The sequence below is a fragment of the Diprion similis genome, chromosome 11 (assembly GCF_021155765.1).
Source record: "Diprion similis isolate iyDipSimi1 chromosome 11, iyDipSimi1.1, whole genome shotgun sequence".
In the NCBI taxonomy this organism is placed as follows: Eukaryota; Metazoa; Arthropoda; class Insecta; order Hymenoptera; family Diprionidae; genus Diprion; species Diprion similis.
In genome coordinates this window covers 6,923,843-6,945,544 of record NC_060115.1, presented here as the reverse complement: position 1 = coordinate 6,945,544, position 21,702 = coordinate 6,923,843, and the positions used below count along the sequence as shown (strand labels likewise).

The following is a 21,702-nucleotide window of genomic DNA, read 5'->3' as shown; positions in this document are numbered from 1 at the left end:
CGTATTGAGATTGCATCGACTAGTCAAGCTTCCATTAATAAACGTTGATATACTCTTAAATATGAACCCAATGTTTAATGGTAATGGGGAGGATTAAAAAGAAACTGAAGTTCAATCAGTATTAAAGTCGTAATTTTCATACATATTAAAGTAAATCAAAATAATTAGTTTAAAGTTAATAGATGAAAAAGATGGTATGTGAGATAAATCGATGACGGAAACCCTTGGTGAAACCAAGTTACCTTGTATCATATAATTTGGCCACCAATAATCACGATTCACAGCTGATAAATTTCGTAGTGAAGTTGATCGGTACAAATTTTTCAATCTGTATGGTAATAAGAATTAACGTATCAGTCTGGTAAAGAGGTAAAAAAATACTGCGGTACCAATTATCGAGAAACGCTATGATCCTGAGCTTTAAAATTTCTCCTCAGGATGCAAGACTTGTTCACGGAACGGACCATTCCCTTATGTATTTAGGCAGCATGAAAACATTTGCAGTATTTTAAATGATTAAGGAATCTTATGTGACACTCATGTGTAATATACATGATAGGAAAAGTCGAAAAAAGAAACCAGAAACAAGCATTTTTCATATTTTACACAGAGAAAATAAATTAATCTCAACCCACGGTAATACGTAAAGATGTGAAAGTATAAGAGCCATTGTCATTTTTCAAAACGTAAATTCTGTACAATGCTGTGTTTGTTTCTACATTTTGTCCCACTTGACAGGCTTAACATTACCTACTTACTTCATCATACTTGATGGAACAAATTCTTAGACTTTCCACATCGAGGTTTCGAACATAGCAACATCTAAGAACCAATGGCTACGAGAGTTCTCTAACATTCATGTGCCTCTTTTTTTTTACGGAATTTCTGCCATTATGCGGCATACGCTACAATGAAAAAGGGCACGAATAGTGTTGAGAAAGACAAATAGGATGAAAGGTTGTAACTTGAATAATATGGTATGCTATGAGCTTAAGATGACCAATGGTCCAAAAAAATATGCCAAAGTAGCAGAACGATCGCTCTGTGGTGCGCGAGGTCCTAGTGTGTAGTAGTACTTGTCATGCCAGAGTTATTTATATTTAATATAATTATACTTGTTAATTAATAGACACTAAATTAACTAATTATGTAATATATCGTATTGATTAGCTCGTTGTAATGAGTTACGGTCCTTAGTCTAAATAAGTTGATCTGTAACATCTGAGTACGCCAATCCAACATCTACAAAATGTGCCGATAGCTTGTGCATAAAAAGAAAGAAAGAAAAAATCACTTCTGAACACAATTTTTTAAAAATACATAATTGATCTCTAAGAAATTGGATCGAACGACCTTTTATTTTAAGCCTAATATTTGATAATGTTAGTAAAAATATCAATTTCCGTTTCTCACGTAAACGAGTTATCAATACAGGATGATATCTATTATCTATAATATACTGTAGCTAAAACAAAAATCCTCATGCGCCAACTTTACACTTCAGTATTTCATCTTGTCCATCCTAGATCTCTTTACTTATTACATTTTGAACGTAAAATTTACACACACACATACACACACACACACATCAGTTCATTTATATATTTTAGGGTGTTCCCTATTTGGGCGTTGGAAAAATTTTCACTGGGACGCCCCCCAGGTCTGTTCCAAATCATTAACAAAAAAATGTGTATAAAAAAGTTTACATGTAAAATGTAAACTCCGAAAGTTTTAAATATAAAATATGTGTAATTTCTATAAGCAGTTATTTCGTTTTGTGTGACTTTGGTATAAATTAACGGACTGATTTAAAACTTGACAGAGTTGTTGTTTATAATGATAGAAACAAATCGTGAAAATTTTAAAAATTTTGAATTATTGTTCCTTCATATATAAGTCTAATAAAAGTGATGCTATTAAGCTGATATAAAAAAAGGACCACCCTAATATACACACACACACACACACACATACATATGTATATACATATATATATATATTATACGTTTTTATTTTGTATTTCTATAATATAATTATTATATTATAATCATAATAATTATTATTACTATACATATTATATTGTTATTACGAATGACACAAAATATACCTATGGAAAATTATAAGTCTGGATTTGCACTACTTTTTATTGCAAAAAGAAAAATTATAATTGCGTATTTATTGCGATGGAAATTTGTATATTTCAATGTATTTTAAACGAAACAATTATATATACATATATATATACATACACGTATGTATAAATATATATGATAAAAAATAAATAAAAGACTTATCTACACACGTATCACAAATTTTTATATGTTATATGTAGGGTCAATGTGTTAGCAGACTGCCACTATGAAAAACAGGTTCAGTGTTCGGGCACTATTAAACCAATGCTTCACGCAGCTAGTATACATACATATATTACAGAAATTAATTATCAGCTCACTCATTAAAATCACAACTGCGTCACGAAAGTATAAATATAAAGTAAAAAAACAAAGTATCTAGTACCTAGTGTGAAAAAATTCGTGGTTTCAAACATGCTTTAAAACAGTGACAAATTTGGATAAAGTAAGAAGTTTTATGCTTATGGAAGTGTAAACCGTTGACTGAAGAAAATATACTAAATTCTAATAGAAGGTGAAACAAAAAAATATGTTTAAAAATTGTCTACCACCAGTACATGCATTTACCCATAGACTTAAAGATAAGTCTATGCATTTATCCCATGCAATTAGAAAATTCGTACAGGTGTGAATCAAACTACTAGATAACTTGATTCAAATATCCCGCCCACGCGAGCCATCTTCACAAGTCACAAGCGCCCCCCCCCCTCCCCCCCTCAACCCCCCGCTCCCCTTCCAGCAGTTTTCGCGTTACTTCTAGCGGCGAATGCGGCCGTTTGTTTCATTCAACCCGCGTATGCTGCGCGCGTATAGTCGGTGTCGGTTTGTAATGTCGTGTATTCTGTTAATCGGTAGTGGGAGTTGAATGCTGATCAGTTTATTATTGTTGTTAGTGTTGTTGTTGTTGTTGTTGTTGGTAGTGTTGCTGCCACTGTTGTGCGTGTAGTGACTAAACAGTGAAGGGTGTACGGAGAAACGCTGGGAGGCATGTACATGATAAAGGGTACAGCCAGGACCTAGGATGACTAGGACGAGTCTTTGGTGCATCCTGGCTGCTTGCATTTTGTGCAGCATTGCCTATTGTGATGGTGAGTTTTTATATTTAAATATTTACACTGAATTTGTTTCGGTATTATACTTTACACCGACTACCTATACGCTCGTTGTTTAAAATCAATTTTTACAATTAAATCTGTATCAGCGAAAATCCATCATGTATTATATTTCTCAAATTTCTAACGTTGATTCGGACGCCGATATTCCCAACCCCTCTTCTCGTGACTTTCAAGTAGCATGTTTATAGGCTATCAGAAATATTATTAATTTTCTCACAATCCTGACGTTTGTTCATGGATCTTAATAACTATCGGTCTGATTACAGACGGTTTCTTTTCTTAGGCTAGCTAATGAGACGATGTTTCTTTCCTCTCCTTCATATTTATCATATTACTCTTGTTTTGTTAGAACCCAGCGTGGATAAATATAGAAATAAAACAGATTAAACTTCGGATAAAAGTTGAGGTTAGGTTTCGGATGCGCTCTAAAGGCTGGTCCAGACTCCCGCTGGGGAGTGAGAGAGCGTTGGACCCGTAAGAAAACAAGTGCCCATTTATCTGCTCCTCGGATGAGTGTATTTGTGTATGTATGAGTGTATGTATGATTGTATGGATGTCTCACAGCAGCATATCGCTCGACGGCTCCTGCGTCTCTCCAGGAACAACGTTCCCCCCTCTTGACGCGGAGGATAAAAAGTAAAAAACAAGATAGACTCAAAAGAAAAGAAGAAGAAACGGTAATTCATGCACATCAATCAATTGCGGGTCAAGGATAATGTTATATTCTCAATCTTAATAATACTATCCGTCGAATTTTTATCTTAAAAAAAAAAAAAAACAAGAAGAAAAGAATAAAAAATAAAAAGGACGAGCGCGATCCGTATTTCGTCTACTATTTCGTTGCACGAGTTCTTGGGCTTGTTGTACCCACGTAACTAAAGTTGGCAGGAGCCCCGCGGCTAAAAACATAATAATTCTATCTCGGGGCCCGTCGCCTCGTACGTATGTATATACCGCACCGAACGGACCCAACCTCAGGAATGTAGACCCCCTCCCCCCCCTATCCACCCTCTTCTAACAAGCTACAATATAAATAAGGTTTCCAGGTGCTCGGGTCCGACCGTATCTCGTGGCGTCAGGATTCAACCGTGAAGGCAATCGCCTTGCTAGGATACGAGACGACGTGCCTCGATCACCTCTTTACACGAGTTAACCAATTTTACCGCATGTATAGCAATTTGTAGTTGCAGGATGTGTTTCTGGGGAATGAAAAACAAAAAAAAAAATTGTATACTTACCACGCTTTTGTACCGCAAGTGAGAAACCGCTTAAACATTCACCAGAATCGCCTCGGTTCGTCAGATGAGATCCTTGCTCAAACTCTTTTGGGCCTATACGGTGGACCTAAACTTGTTTGATCCTTGTACGCGAAGAGGGATGCGTATTTTACATGTACCTATGTATGTATATGTACAGCTACCGTTGCTTCTTCTTGTGTGTGACTTGTACCTACAGTAGTTACAGAAATAACTAACCCGCAGCCTAAACAGTAGTCGATAAATTACGCGAGTTGAATATTTGCTTTCTTGAATTTATTTATAGCTTGAAAAAATACATGCCCTGTGAGTCGTGCACGATGATGCTATGGTTACCCTATAGTGTACCTATATATGGTACTTATCTCTGGTAGCTCTGCGAGACCCTTGATTATACTACGCATGCACACGAAGGCGCGAACTCGATTTAATTGTAAGACTACTGGTCATCACCGTTTCATCACATACATATTAATTATTACCATAGTACGATATTCACGTGTGCGTACAAGTGTTATCATCATCTTTGCTTTGGAGTCCGTGTTGCAGACACATTTTATAGACATGATGAACGAACAAAGAGATAAATTCGAGGATGAAGTTTTATATGTATAAATATATCATATGTCTTATAAATTCTCATTGGCTGATTACATCCGCGCAATAATTTTATTTTCATCACATCCGATTCGTCCTTTCTTTTATTTTGGATCGGCTCGCCGTTTTCCCACTTCGTTTTCCCGTCTCTAGGCGTTGGCTTTAAATAATATCTCTCTCATTCGCTCGTTTTTTACAACCGGCGATTCTACAAAGGGCACCGAAATATATACAACACAGCTTGTATTATGCAGTCTTGGATCTTGGAAGTGCTTGAGATAACGCGAGAGACGAAGAAGGCACCAACGAGACGATCAACAGACCGGCATCTGATGTGCCGCCGCGCTTGTCTTCAGGCCCCGGATGAACGTTCCTCGATAAAAACCTGCGAATATCTGTAAACCCAATGATCCAGCGGCGCCACGACTTGTCCGATCCGAATAATTCACACCTTCAAAATTTTTTTTACGATAATCATCTCCTCGCATGAATATTCGCTGCTGCTGCTGATGCGTTGAATCTGTCTACGTACATATATCGCAAATATTTAGTAAATCGGACTATATATGTGTATATATATATATCTGCACGTATAACATTGCATTGTACTTATACTATGGTTAGTCGATGCTAAGAGGAGGCTGGATGAAGCAGATGCAAAGGCGAAATAAGGTCTTCTCTCGTGACGCGCCACAAACCTACCAAGTTATACCGACGAATTCTGATTGGCCAGCGGTAACTTCAAAGCATTGTTTACTCCAGATCGACAAGATATAGGCCGAGTCTGCGGCATTGCACTGCATCCCATGCTTGCTCCGTTGTTCCTCCTATACTTATGCATAATGCACATAAATTCGCTACGTTTACCCGCTAAATTAACCGCGCACCACGTGCTCATATATTATATTCTACTTGTCTAAAACTTTATTAATCTTGAGGAAATTTTATGAAATACTAGTTCTTCGTGTGAAGTATTAAATTGATCAGCGACGAAGAGCGTATTTATGCGGAGAAGAGATACTCCGATAATTGCGTATTACATGTCATAATATTCGTGAATAAGCGTCTCATATTTTTTGCACGGTTTGTTCATCTTTTCTCGTCGCTCCTGTTCTTCTTTCTTTGCCGAACAAGATGACGGGTTAGCGTACCGCAGCACTTCGTTACCACTGTTTGTAATTTATGCGTATGTTCAATGTACACGCACCGAAAAATACGATTAATCAAATGTATGTTTATTTTCATGAAATTGGGTTGGCGCTTGATATTAATTCGAAAAACTTGCATAATATAAGCTAGTACAACTGTATAATGATTTGAACCTACGATATTTTGAATTTCTTGTAGTTATATGTAATAACTTGAAAGGAGCTTGCGCGTTCCAACAAACACGCAGTTTTATTTTCTTTCAATTGAAATCTATAAAAATATTTTTTGTGCATCAGAGTGTCCTTCTTGAAATTTCGGTCATTTATTGCACATTTCTAATCGTTTTGTACCCTGAATTATTTCTTATTTCATGCCAATTGTCAGGCAGAAATATATTTAATCATTTCTTTCTTACTATATTTCTTTCTCACATTGACGTGAAATTATTGCATAGATTCGAATAATCACTGCAGTTTTGAATAAATATCTAGCGTACCGTTAAGTCGGCGAATTGATTTCGGAAAAAAATACTAGAAGCTTATTTGAAACAGCGTGTGGAATTTCGGTCGCATTTTGAGATCAAGCATCTTGTTCCTCCGATACGTCGGTTTATTACGTCATACCGAAAGGTGTGGAAAGACACGTGGATGATTCGCATCGGGAGATCCTTCCTCGCGTAAATATCAACCTGCGAACAATTTACTGATCATCAGCTCTTTATTACCTGTAGGTATATCGTTGCACAGGTTGCAGATGTGTCGTGACATTGATTCGCGACTGAGCGATGATTATAACCGAGGGGCGAACGTACAGGTATCGACGTTTGTAATCTTTTATGCTGTAGACTCCAGAGTGAGAGGGAAATAGAGCGCTTATTATATATTTTAATGTATGCCAACGCTTTTGACGATTCGGAATATTGCTGCAAGGAGGCAGAGAGAGAGAGAGAGAGAGAAAAAGAAAAAGAATGAATTTCGTTACTGATAATTGCCAATAAAAACTCGGCGGAGGAGGAAAAGAAGACGGCGGGAAGACGAGGCCTCCTCTTTTTATGTATACCAAGATCGTAAAACGCTGGTCGAAGCCCTTAAATTTCGTTCGCGGGAGGTCTAGACTCATTATATGTATATTACAGTCGTATTTAAAGTCCTTCTCGTCCCTATCTTTTCTCGCCAAGTTTTTTTTCCTATCGCGTATTTCATCTTTCGTTGGATGTTGAAAAAAAAAAATAAAAAAAAAAAAAAACATGCAGAAGGCAAAAATGACGCTATAGTACGTATGTAGTTGCCCCTAAGTTAAGGAAGGTGAAAAAAGAAACGGAAAATAATGTTTTACGAATTTCATCTTCGATAGTTTATAGTACCGATTTTTCTCTTCATGGTCTTTTCACGACTTTCGATGCGATTTTCGATGTCGTGAATATTTCACTTTCACTTTCTTTCTATATTTCTCTCTTCTCGCAGCGCTAGTCATACATACATAAGAAAATTGCTCCCTTCTGAAAGGCGAACTCCTTTATAGTTAACGGGGGTTGGGACGTGCAGGGTGCAAGACGGCGACCAAGATTGCGAAAGACCGAGGGACGGCTGCTCTCAACCCTTTGAAGACGAACCTGTGCCCCGTTGCACGAAAATTGCTTTTATATACATCGGCCGAGACCGTTCGCGAGTCGATATCATATATATATTCCTATATATCGATATATATATGTACTACATCCCTTTGAGTCAGACATTATTGTGCTGAGCCAACTTTGATAAAAAGGTAGTATTCTATGGTTTTTGGGGTCGTTGATTACGGATCTGAAATCAAATTTTTTTAATCTAAGATGGTGGACAAATATTTCAAGTTTTATTGAATACGGTCAAAAAACTATGCCATGCAGGGGTTTTCGTTGCAAAATTTTTTTTTCAAATTATTACTTTTACAATAAGATATATATATATACCGAGAAAAAAAAGTTTTTCCCATGTTATTTCCATAAGAAACTTCGACCACAAAGCGGACCATCTTAGAGTTGAGGTAAAAATCTAAAAAAATTAGGGAATTGTTTTATAATTATTTGAAGTTGATTTGGGGGATGAGAGGTGAAAATTCGTCAGCACCCGAAATAAAGACCACCCTAATACCATATATTATATCATACTATACTATTATTATACAGAAGTAGCAAAGAACCGATGAGAAACTTGTTGAAAAGTTCTCTAAATATACAAAAAAAATGGATATAAAATAGGTGGTAAGGAATACTTAACATCATGACTCAAAGGGATGTATTAATACTGCAGACTATAGCAAGAGATATAAAACGGGGTGAAAAAAACGGAATGAAACAAAAGAAGGCGAATAAAAACGGTCACAATATTCTTTCTTCAATCCGTAATTCATCTCCGAAATGAAAAATTTTTCATCGTGTCTTTCTCACTCTGAACTACCTATCCTTCTCGCGGATACCGTAGAATTTTTTGTGCTACCCCGTCAACGAAACGAGCGTTGACAGTTTTCTTTATTTTCCGGTTTATTGTCCCCTTTCTTATCTTTTTCTTTTTTTTTTTTTTTTTTTCATTGGTATGGTATTATTTTTCATTTTTTTCCCCCCTTTATCCTTTTTTTTTTCTCACGTGCTACGAACAATATTCAAATGAACTCTGTGGAAACGAAGAATGCCCGGAGAACAGCTTGAACGGACCAACCAACCAACCAACGAACGAACGAACGAACGAGTTCTGGTCTCTGGGTTTGCAGTTGGAAGAAAGGCTGAGGCCCCCAGCGTGGGTCTGACGATGCTGCTGGATGCCATGGCCAGTCGTCGCTAACAAGACGTGGAGGGCGTGCTCGCAAGGATGACTACTGGCTGGTGGCTGGTGGCTGGTGGCTGGTGGCTCTCCTCTCTCGAGTTTCTGTGTGGAGTTCCTCTCGAAGGCGAACAGCGTCGTCTCCATACAGGCAGGCAGCTGCTGCCTATGATTATAATGCTCGCTCGTGCCACGGCATGGCATCGCGAATTCCTTCGTCTTCGCAGCACCTTGTTCCGTACCTCGTAGGTATAAGAAGACCGAATCAATCACCGCGTGAACCTTTGATTCGATCCACACGCTTTGCCTTCGTTAACGCGAAGCGATTGATCCCCCCTCTTCGCTCTCGGTACTGTTTAGACCGTCATAATTGTGCCTGGATCGGTATTTGTTATGAAATAAATCACGGTTTTAGTTTCAGTTTTAATTTTAGTTTTAGTTTTAGTTTTATTGTAAACTTGCCTCATTTTTATACATCTGAAACGAATCATATCTATCCTCGGCAGTAGAGAATTCGCCTGTGAGTGAGTCAATCCACGTCAAACGATATAAAATAAATCAAACATTTACATTGATGATTCCGATTTTGCTGTGATTATTTTTAACCGGGTGGATGCAATAAATTCATGAAATAAATTCACTTCAAATTGTCATATCTTTGGTTCTAATTATCCTTGAGACTTCATCCGAAACTCACTTTACGGCTGTTGAATCACACTATTATTATATGTTGACTGAATCCTGTAGTAACGAATCGTTCCATTTGTTATAATTAAATGTATTATTCAAACATGTTTTTCAACGTGAGAACGTCACTTGAAAATTCCGAAATAAATATGAGCGTATTCTTTGATGGATTCTTTACAAAACTGTAAAGTTGTGGAATGGAACTTCCATGGAAACTATGTTGAAACGATTTATTTATAAGCAACGGCTCGCGACGACAGCGTACGCTCGACCCGTGCGTAACAAAATGCTACCAATTATTTTCACGTTTTACAAGGTTGGTTCATTTTTCCGTACGCTACAATGACTTCATTGCAATGCTTGTTATTATAGAACTGAAAATGTTATATATGGTTGTGAAAAATCGGCAAGCGATAAATTTCCAAGGTTTTTTGCAATAGTCTATTCTACCATTCATTTTGACGTTATCTGTCGTCCTCGTGTACTTCAAATTATAGTTTTGCAAAAAGAGACCCAATCTCGGTCATTCCCTCTATGGCTGTTATTGTGTCGCCACCCTGTGGTTATAATGCTCATGTAGTTGGGCGAACTACGAGGACTACAACGAGGACCTACGTACATCGGGAGATTCTCCCATTAATAAGCAGAAATTGCCTCAAAACATGTCAGACGGGACAGCCAACACATCTCCCCCAATAAATAATTACAAAGATTGTTTGGCGCGAACGATGTGTAATCCACCGTTCACCGATTTTCGCTTGAGGCAATGTTCAAGTCGCACAGGAACGGAAGATTTAGTGAATCAGCTGGGAGCGTTGTTTGAAGCCGAATTGATAGATATCGTGATGTAGAAACAATGGGCGTCGATAGATCGAACTAACTTTTCACTAAAGGGGATTAACAAAGAGAAACAGCTGCACTACAATCTCGTTTCGAAAAAAACTACGTGCGACTAAACGAAAACTACTTCGTGGTCATACTGACGATCCATTCTATTATGACGATTTCCAAATTTTGATATAGCGATGGAAATGAAAAAAAAAATTTCGAATTGCTTTGTTCCATAGAAACCGTTGAAAAAAATATAGCTAAAACGCTAAGATCGAGGTTGAAAAGCTGTCCCGTTTGAAATGGAAAGACTCCTGTATATATAACGAGAACGATGTATATACACGCAAAGATTTCCTATTTCATTTTAAAAGTGAGAGCAGGTGGGAATTCTGTACCTACATAATACACTCGATATCTTCGACATTTCAGGTTGGGTTGGGCTTGTTTGGGTCTATGACGTTATAGGTGCAGGCCTATAATATTAAAACCTGGTTCTATGGGATTCGGGCCTTAAGTCCCAACGGAACCGAACAGGTTCGCTGTACCCTGGCTACGCTGTGCCTTTCTGTGCCATGTTTAACCTCAGGGGAGCATCTATGCCCTCTACTGGCTCGTATAAATCATTGTGGTTCCTACTGCAGTTAGCCTTTGGGGGTGGGAAAAAAGCGGAGTGAAAAGGGGCGGAGCTCGAGGGGGAGAATCGTGAAACAGGAACAGATGCTGTGAGGCTAGTGCGACCGTAGCTCTAAAAAAAATTTGACGGACTGTAGAAGATGCTTGACAAACCATATGCGTAACGGATGTATATTTTTCAATCATATACTTGAGGTGGGTGTGAGGAAACAAAACAAATTTTAACAAAATTTTTAATGCGTTGTTCACCCGCGGACCAACGTTGGCAAAATAAACAGAGTAAATAGAAAATGGTCAGGGGATTGGAGACTCTACCATTTGGCACAGAATGCCCTATATACTTTCCCATATACACCGTGTATGTGAGGAGCCTAGGAATTCAAAGAAACAAGTTCTGCATTCTTAGCATAGATGTTCATTCTCGTTTTCGTTGCGTCTCCTTTCTTCCCGTCACACTGTGCGCAAAATACTGAAGTGTAAATCAGGGGTCTCTTGATTTATAACTCTTTAAAAAAAAAAAACAAAAAAAAAAAACAGTCGACACTTAATCGAATTTCTTCTGCAATCGCGAATTGGTATTAAAAATTTGATGTGTATATTTAACTTGTTGTGAGAAACAAATTCATATACCTATATTCCATGCGTTTTACGGTTGTAAAGTTGAATTAACTAACGAGGTCAATTGAATTATCTCGAATCAGGATTTACGCTGCAATTTGTCTCGTTGCTGATTATAAGTGAGAATGCACGGTCGCGTATCCTGATTATTATTATGCCCATTAGGCACCTGCTTCATCTCGCGCTTCAGATATGTCACGGTTAATCAGTCTGCAGTATACACCACCACTCGTTTCAATATAACGTAGCAGTGTGAATTGATTTATACATACGTGTGCCCGACTGGAGATGAAACGTTTATTTTGTCGACACTTCGTCACGTCCGGTTGTCTTCGCTTAATCATATAGGCAGGCATGGCATGACTATAATACCTTCACCGCGTCGCTTCACGCCAAACAATGCATTCAATCTTTGTTGCTGCAGCTCGTTGGTAATTTATTATATCATCGATAAACGAGCGTTAGCCTCATACTCGTTTCACGCTTTCAAATTTTCTGCAGATAATTGATTTTTATGATTGTATGGAGTTATAGATATTGCGAATGATTGCGATTATTGCAATTATAATTGAGCATCCTTCGACGCAGTCTTGTCGTTGCAAACAGAGTCATCCATGATCACCACTGGTTTGAAAAACGGTACTTGAAGATCGTATTCCTTGGCCCTTCTTCTTCTTCTTCTTCTTCTTCTATTCCATGTATCAAACATATGGATACATCCGGTGATACTTCTTCCTACTGTTATAACGACCAGACCATTAAAGAAACAAAGAGAGAAATAAAGAATGTAGGAAAAAGGAACACAGAACACTCCGAGTATAAGAGCGAAAGAAGACGAAGAAAGCGATTACGTTGCCATACGTTGCTTAGTGTACACAGAAATTACACGTCTCAATTTACACTGTTTCAAATCTCGAATTCATATCTGTAACGTCGAAATTTGAACCTCAAATGAGGGTATAGATTGAAGAATGTTTCGAGTTTTCTCTGCAGTGATGTATCATTGACTCGTCCATTCCTACATCGTAATTTCTTCATTGATTAGACACACAAAAACTGAGTTCATCAACTGCACGCCAAGTTGAACGTTAACCGGTAAAGTGGATAATCACTAGCTAGTTATTCTCGAGTGCCGTACGACCGAACTAACGAAGGCCGGGCTTAACTTTGCCAAAAATTGTGCTGTGCAGAAGTCGCGGGTAGTTTAGGTTCCTTTTTAAGGTTTAGCGCAACCGAGTAATTGAGCCTCTTGAGTAAACGTTCATTCTTGGAACGCTACGTACCCACGGAAATACAATTATCCCGGTATCTATCGTCCTGCTGCAGCGGACTCGAAGCCTGCATTCACGTACATTGAGCTCTCCGTGTGCAGAGCTAGCTATTATTCATCCTCTTCTGGAGTCAACGAACAGACGAGATGTTTACGTGTAATACTCCATGGTTCGGACAGATAGAAAAATTGTCGCGTCGCGTCAAGTTAGATTTTATTGTAACAACAAACCTTCATTGCGAACGTATCCATGGTTCGATATCTGATGAGGACAAAGTTGCTGAATGAATGTCTTACTTCATAAACTTTTTCATCTCCTTTGTGGCAATTCCACTATATAGAGTGATAATATATTCATCGCTTCCTCTATAACGGAATGGAAGATGAAAGGCAATTTAAATGAGTGGATTCAGCTGCTAGGGGGGAAGGGGGAGGCAATGAGAATTTCATAGCCGGGGTACAAGCTGATTTACATTTCACGTAAATTTGAATTTGATTAATGATTAGCCGATGCTTGTGTTAATGAACTTTATGTTGCATAACTATGCAGTTCACTCCACTATAAAGTCCTCTTTTGTCTCTTATCTCTGCGGCATAGTTGGAAGAATTATCATATATGTATACGATCAAAGGACCCCTCACAAATCTTATGGGAAAATGGTTTACGGTGTACGTGGCCTAATTTCGTACGTGTTGTACAGTTACGAAGAACCAAATACGGGATTTAGCCGTTCTTGGGCCGCTGTAGCTTTTATGAGGGATTTTTTCGCTTCCTACCCGTAGACACTTTTGTTCAGGAGATCGAAATGTACAACATTTCCGAATTCGGGCCAATTTTACCGTAATCCAATTTCCGATACGTTTTATTAGAGGTCCTTTAATGACGGAGTTATCATAGTTATAAATTTCTTATTGCAGAGCTGAAACTCAGCTCGTGCAGATCAGCAGCTTATAGATAGACTTTGAAGCGGGTAAAATGTCCTCATAACAGCCCCGGCTTTGAGAGGGCCTACCCTCGAGGTAACAGCGCCAGAGAGAATAATAATGTGTTAGAGTGCATAATGAGGTAAAGAGAGAGACTCCGCTTGTTAGCTGGTCAAAGCGAAAGTTTCTCACCTCTACAAACGAAAATTCACGCTTCACGTCCAGAGGCTTGTATCAACAGCCACTGCAGCTTACCGTTACACCTTATTATACCAAGTATGCGCTCGGAGCTTTTTGAGCTAGACCGGAAATACTTTTCCTTCAATCGTTGAAAATGAAACTGGAATTTCTATATCAATAATGACGCATTTTTCTTTCTTCTCTGTTTCAGCATCACCATCACTCCTTTTCGTTACCTACAAGGATATCAGGGTGGCAAACGTCTCCCGCTCCAACAAAGTATCGATTCTCGTCAAGGATCTTTCGCAGGAGAGCGCAGCTTTGGACTTTTACTACGAACGAAATCTGGTTTGCTGGTCCGACAGTGGTCTGGAAGTGATACAGTGCGTTAATTCCAACAGCACATATACAGGGGAGAAATTTACCGTGGTAAATTCAAGCATGATATCGCCCGAGGGTTTGGCCTGCGATTGGTACACCGGTAAACTTTACTGGACGGATGGTGAAAAAAAACATGTAGAAGTTACGAGTATCGACGGATTGCACAGGAAAGTACTTTTTTGGACGGAGATTTATCAACCTCGTGCGATTGCCGTCGTTCCTATGAGAAGTATACTATTTTGGACGGATTGGGGTGACGTACCCAAGATCGAAACTGCAGCTATGAACGGTGATCCTAATACTCGCGAAGTGATCGTCTCGGAGGATATATTCTGGCCAAATGGTTTGACCATCGATTACGAGGCAGAATTGGTATACTGGTCAGATGGAAGGTTGAAGTTCATTGCTGTTATGGATTATCACGGTAAGAACAGAAGAAAAGTCGTCAGCCAGGAATTGGATTATCCCTTTGCCATCACTTATTTCGATCAGAAGTTGTACTGGACCGACTGGCATACCTGGTGTATTCATTCGTACGATATTCAGGGGCAAAATCACCCCAGAGAATTGTTTCACGGTGAATACATACCGGGTGCTATAGAAGTTTGGGATCAAAGGAGGCAACCTTACGGCGATAATCCGTGCAGACACAACAACGGAAATTGTTCCCACTTGTGTCTGCTTAGTCCAAAACCACCAGGATATACGTGTGCCTGTCCAACTGGCGTTAAGCTCATTGATAACAATACCTGCGCTGATGGTCCCGAGGAACTTCTTCTTATTGTACAGAGAACTGAGATATGCCGGCTGTCGCTTGATTCGCCAGACTACACGGGGTTTCCGCTTCCTTTAACCGGTATCAAACATGCGATTGCCATAGACTTTGACCCAGTTGAAGAATTGCTCTATTGGACTGACGAGGAGGCCCGTGGTATTCGAAGAACGAATCTGAACGGTACTGAACAGGAGGATATTGTCACAACAGAAGTTAAAAATCCTGGCGGTATCGCTATTGACTGGGTAGCTAGAAATTTGTACTGGACAGATACAGGGACTGATCGAATAGAAGTAGCTCGTTTGAATGGCACGAGTAGAACAGTGTTGATAAACGAAGATCTTATCGAACCAAGGGCCATAGCATTAGCACCAGAATTGGGTTGGATGTTTTGGACAGACTGGAACGAAAAGAAACCAAAGATTGAACGTAGCAGCTTGGATGGTAGCGATAGAATTTTACTCATTACTAAAGATATTGTTTGGCCCAATGGTATTGCGATTGATTTAGAGAGAAAGAAAATATACTGGTGTGATGCAAAGACTGATAAAATAGAAGTGTGTAACATGGATGGTACCGATCGAAGAGAAGTCATCACTGATAATTTACCCCATATGTTCGGATTAAGCCTTTTAGGAGATTATCTATACTGGACGGATTGGCAAAGAAGGAGTATAGATAGAGCTCATAAATTGACTGGTGCCGATCGAGAGGTCATTGTGGATCAAATGCCTGACGTCATGGGATTGAAAGCCGTACATTTAGGAATAGTTAAGGGGACCAATCCATGCGCAATAAACAACGGCGGCTGTAGTCACTTGTGCTTGAACAGGCCTGGTGATAATTACGTTTGCGCATGCCAAATTGGGTATGAATTAACCAAGGATAAACGAACGTGCGTTGTACCTGACGCATTTCTCTTATTCTCAAGAAAAGAAAATATCGGACGGATCAGTATTGAGAATGCTAATAATGATAATATCATACCTGTAACTGGGGTTAAAGATGCAAGGTAATTGAAATTTCCGTGTCATGAACCCTGTGAAAAGTATCAGGACTTTCAATTTATTTTTGGACCTTTCTCATTGCATTTTAGTAAATCAGGATGATGTCAAAAGTATTATCAGAATAAATTAACGGTCCCTTGCTTTTCAGCGCCTTAGACTTTGACATGAGTGACAATCGAATTTATTGGACTGACGTCAAGGTAAAAGCAATAACTCGGGCATTCATGAACGGTTCAGAAATGGAGAGGGTTGTTGACTTGGGATTAGAAACACCTGAAAGCTTGGCGGTCGATTGGATATCCCACAATTTATACTGGAGCGATACGGGGACCCAGAGAATAGAAGTTGTACATTGGAATCGATATAGCAGACGTGTCTTGATATGGCAAGACCTTAGCAAACCTAGATGTCTGGCCTTGGATCCAGGAAGAGGGTAATGAATATTTTATATTAGTTTTTGATGCCACGGATTTGTTATACTGTTAACTAATTGTAAAAAAATTAATCAATTTTTCAGACACATGTATTGGACGGCAGAGCAAGGCGTTGGTAGTATAGAAAGAGCTGGACTCGATGGTTCACGAAGAACAGTGATATTATCTCACATTGGTCAAGCTCACGGTTTGACGATTGATCATTTGGAGCGTCGTTTATACTGGGCAGATCTTTCCATCCCTGCAGTGGACAGCTACGATTTACAGACCAAAAAGAGAAAATCAATCATCACTCAGAATATAGTCTATCCATTTAGTGTTACTCAGTATCTAGACTATATTTATTGGACAGATTGGAATACAGGTGATATTGAAAGAGCCAACAAGACGAATGGCGCAAATAGAACAAAAATTCATAGTCGATTAGAATCCGTTACAGATTTATTAGTCTTTCATGCATCGAGACAGTCCGGTTGGAATCCATGTGCCGAAAAGAACGGATATTGCAGTCATTTATGCATAGCTCTGCCAGGAATTGGAGGAAAACCATCAACCACTTACAAATGTGCTTGTCCGACTCACTACAGCTTGGCACCCGACAACAAAACTTGCATGGGTGAGTTCAAATCTATCACCAAATTGAAGTTTTTGAGTCACAAATTAGTTAACAAATATTTAAAAAATTTTTACAGCTCCCAAGACGTTCATGATTTACAGTCTTCGCAATGTTATTGGTCGCCTTTTACCTGACACTAACGACTGTCCAGATATTGTACTGAGAGTTCAAGGATTAAAAAATGTTCGTGCCATAGAATTTGATCCCATCACACGGCATGTCTTTTGGATAGACAGTCGTATGCAATCGATCAAGAAGACACTCGAGAATAAGCTACACGTGGCGGTAGTGATTCCTGGTAGTTCAGGACATCCTTTCGATCTAGCCTTAGATCCTTTGGGAAGATTGTTATTCTGGTCTTGCTCAATAAATGACGCTATCAACGTCACCAGGCTAGACAATGGATCGATGCTGGGAGTTGTGGTGAAGGGTCTCGGTGAGAAGCCGAGAAGTATTGCAGTACATCCTGAAAAAAGGCTGCTTTTCTGGACAGATATTAGTGGTGACGTAAAAATCATGCAGAGTTTGATGGATGGCAAAGAGCGAGTAGTCATTGCATCTAACTTGGAAAGTTCTACGAGCATAACAGTTGATCCTATCTCTGATCTTATTTATTGGACTCATGGAAGACAAATCGAGTTTGCAGATCTGTTTGGCAGGAATAAGAGAGTCCTGGTTTCTACCGGACACACCAGTGTAACACACATATCGATTTTATTTGACTATCTATACTGGTTAGATAGAGAAGGACAGTTGATAGAAAGAGTCAACAAGACATCAGGAGCAGGAAGAAAAACTTTACCCAATCGTCATCACATTATTGACCTGGTTTCTGTAAGAACTCCAGATGATAAAGTAATGGAATCACACGTTTGCAGCCCGCTCAATGATCACGGGGGTTGTTCTCATTTTTGTACTGGAATTTCATCATCTAGATGTTCTTGTCCCCAATCACTTGTACTTTCGGATGACGGTCGAACTTGCAGAGCAACTCCAGCTTGTGGTGCCGAACACTTTACATGCTCAGCTGTTGCTAAAGACTGCATACCAGCCACTTGGCGTTGCGACGGTCAAAGTGATTGCCCTGATGGTAGTGACGAACTAGGGTGTCCAGCATGTAGGCAAGATCAATTCAAATGTCAAAACGGACACTGCATCGGTAAGAGTCAAACATAGATTTGCAACGTGCTCCTGTGTAAATTTTAGATGCGCAGTTACAAATAAATTGTAATACAATTTCAATTCTCTGTCTTTCGATTATCAGAATCGTTCTTTCATTTTAACGTCTTACAATTAGAGGTATACAGACGAACTTTTTCCACTGATACTACCAATGCTAAGGAATTTTACAAGCAATATTCGAACTCTTTAAATACTTGCGGGTTTGATACTCCATTAAACAAGTAAATACTATTAACATACCAATTAACTAAGCCAGTACTGCTTGAACTTGTAATAAATTTCAGATATGTCCTGGGTTTGTGACGGTACAGTGCAATGTGTCGATGGCCTCGATGAAGACCACTGTTGTCAACCTGGAGAATTCCAGTGCACAACAACAAGGGTCTGCATATCAAGATCAAACCTTTGCAATGGTTGGGATGACTGTGCGGACAGTAGCGATGAAACATCACCAGCTTGTGCAGCAGATAATCCTAAGCAGGATGCTGCGTTACCATTAGAATCTGGGCACAGTATATATATAGTTGCCGGTCCATTAGTGATAGTTATAGTCATATTGGCAGGCGTGAGTTATTGCTGTTGTAGAAGAAAACGTAACAACGCAGGCCTGCCAGACATTTTACACGATTCAGCGGGTGAGCCACTCTCTCCTAAACATGGGAGAGTTAACATAAAATCAATGCCTATCCAGAAGAATGGAAGAAAAGATCTTAAGCCTGTTATGGAGACTGTCAGATTGTCTAATTTGAACGGAAGTAGCATTGGCTCAAGCTATGATCGTAGTCATATAACTGGCGCATCGAGTTCTACGAGAGGCAGCTCAGCTGGCAGTTACCCTCAGGAGACGTTAAACCCTCCACCTAGTCCGGCTACTACAGCTAACTCGACAAGATGTTCTAGTAGTAATGCGTCTAGGTACAGACCTTATCGCCATTATAGACAAATTAATCAACCGCCGCCTCCGACCCCGTGCAGCACTGACGTCTGCGATGAATCAGACAGCAATTACCCTGCGCGGTATAGGTATGAAAGTGAACCATTTCCACCTCCTCCTACGCCGCGATCTTACAGCCATAGTGATGCTGCTATGAGCTGTCCACCTTCACCTAGTTCTAGGTCTTCAACCTATTTTAGTCCGTTACCTCCACCGCCGTCTCCGGTACCTTGAGTAAAGACGTAATTTTATGATACTGCATTTACACAGGGTGTAGATGTCCAGATTTGACAAAGGGTAATTACAGCTATTTGACTGAATTTAACTCCTGATTCGAGCTTTACTTAAACCATGAGACAGGCTTTGCTTTTAAGAGTGATAATTCGCACTCTGGTAAAGGGAATGACACAACTCAAAAATAGTAATTTTTCAGTGAAAGCAAATGACTGTGAGTAAAAGCATTGCATGCTCATGGAAGTTACCTGTTGTTTTGTTATTCTGTGATGGATAATTTTTAAACTACAGAAATATCACTTTTCAAGCTTATAGATTCGAACTCTGCAAATTGAAATATGATCTCAACTCAAAAATGCCAATTTTTGAGTTGTATCACTCCCGTCGCCGGGGTGTGAATTATGACATCAGTAAATGCAAAATTTGTACGTACAGAATTTAGTGTAATTAATTCATAAAGTGCAAATATACATAAATATACATATAGATAACTTACCCACCTGTACAAAGCGAATACCATTGTGCCTGGTAGATACGATATGGTCTAATTGTGTACAGGATTTTTTTTGTACAGCAGTATGTACACTGTACACATAGTTCATAGTGGCCATTGTAAATATTGTACAAGTGCAAGCTAACGAATGCGCGTGTGAGACTGTAGATATATAAGGTTACTTCTAAAGCGCATAAATAATTGTAAATTACTTCATAAACTAACTTAAGTTACAACCAAAATCAGCCTACATGACGCGGACATGACAAGGCTGTCGTCCTTGTGTAAATCTAATCCGTCATTTTTTACTATACTCCGTTTATTGTGATATACAATATTAATCCATACTTTAGTTGGGTTCATAATCCAGGATATCATTACCATAGGAATACATCCGTATTCTATGTTCCTTACCTTCGCAGCATAGAACCAAAGGCTGAATTGGATACATCTTTATGGGGTATTCGAATTTTCTATTACACAATCATGTTAGAAGACTAAATAATATAACGATGCCTATAAAACTTTGAAATCCTTTAAATTCATCAGCATTTGTCGGTTGGTTTCCTTTGTCTGACAATATGATCTGTTTTTTTAACAAGTGACTATGTTTCACGAGTTTGCCTTGCGCAGTCTTGTTGCATTCGCAGTCAAGGCTGACAATATACATAAACACATGTATAATCAACGCAATTAATTCTACAATATTCGTGTTTAATGACATATAACGTCACCTTTTCAAGAAAGTTCTTGGTCTTTTACGCATTGTTCTGAGTTTTCGAAGAAACTTATTCAAGAAAAGAAATCTTGAACATGGTTCACGAAAACATATCCAAAGAAATAATTGGGCAGCTATTCCAGCCAGAACCAAAATTTTTCCTTCATCTTAGTGTTTTTGCAGCTAACGTTTTACTGTCACCAGCATTATTCGAGAATATACGTGATTGTAAACTTATATGGACAAATTGTGATTTACGTAACACTGATACTTCTGAAATTTAGTTACTTGTATCATTATATATTTTCGTACATTATTAGAAATTGTTTAGTTCCGATCAATGAAACTAATTCTTGAACATCACTCGTTTTTTTCAAAGGTCATTTTATAAATCGTGCAAGAGTAGTGATACCCAAAATTGAAATGTTAATTTTTATGAAGGTAGTGATGCACAAACTTGAACGTGAGATTGTTCCTGTGACTTAATTAAAATTCATAAAACTGTGCCATATATGTATATACATTTTATTGAAACTTCTGTAACATTGAGTTAAGTTGATTCGAAAATCGCAAGACTTCGAAAAAATTTAATACGATTGTTTAAGGAATCTTTTAATTCTATAATTCCACCGGTACTATTTTAAGATGATTTCTGATCAAATTTTCATTCTCGTTTAGTATTCAAGACTGAAATTATTACCTATATTTTGTATGTTTGCCGTCACAGCATCACATTATAAC

The 21,702-nt window shown here is 38.7% G+C and overlaps 1 protein-coding gene across 1 annotated transcript; it reads left to right on the top strand.

Moving 5' to 3' along the window:
- The first annotated feature begins 3,084 nt into the window (after positions 1 to 3,084).
- LOC124412256 (low-density lipoprotein receptor-related protein 6) lies at positions 3,085 to 19,891 on the top strand. The gene is made up of 6 exons (XM_046891988.1): positions 3,085 to 3,220; positions 14,399 to 16,355; positions 16,499 to 16,783; positions 16,868 to 17,400; positions 17,477 to 18,559; positions 18,867 to 19,891. The coding sequence occupies exons 1-6, from the start codon at positions 3,154 to 3,156 to the stop codon at positions 19,748 to 19,750; spliced, it is 4,809 nt and encodes a 1,602-aa protein (XP_046747944.1). The 5' UTR covers positions 3,085 to 3,153; the 3' UTR covers positions 19,751 to 19,891.
- The last annotated feature ends 1,811 nt before the right edge of the window (positions 19,892 to 21,702 follow it).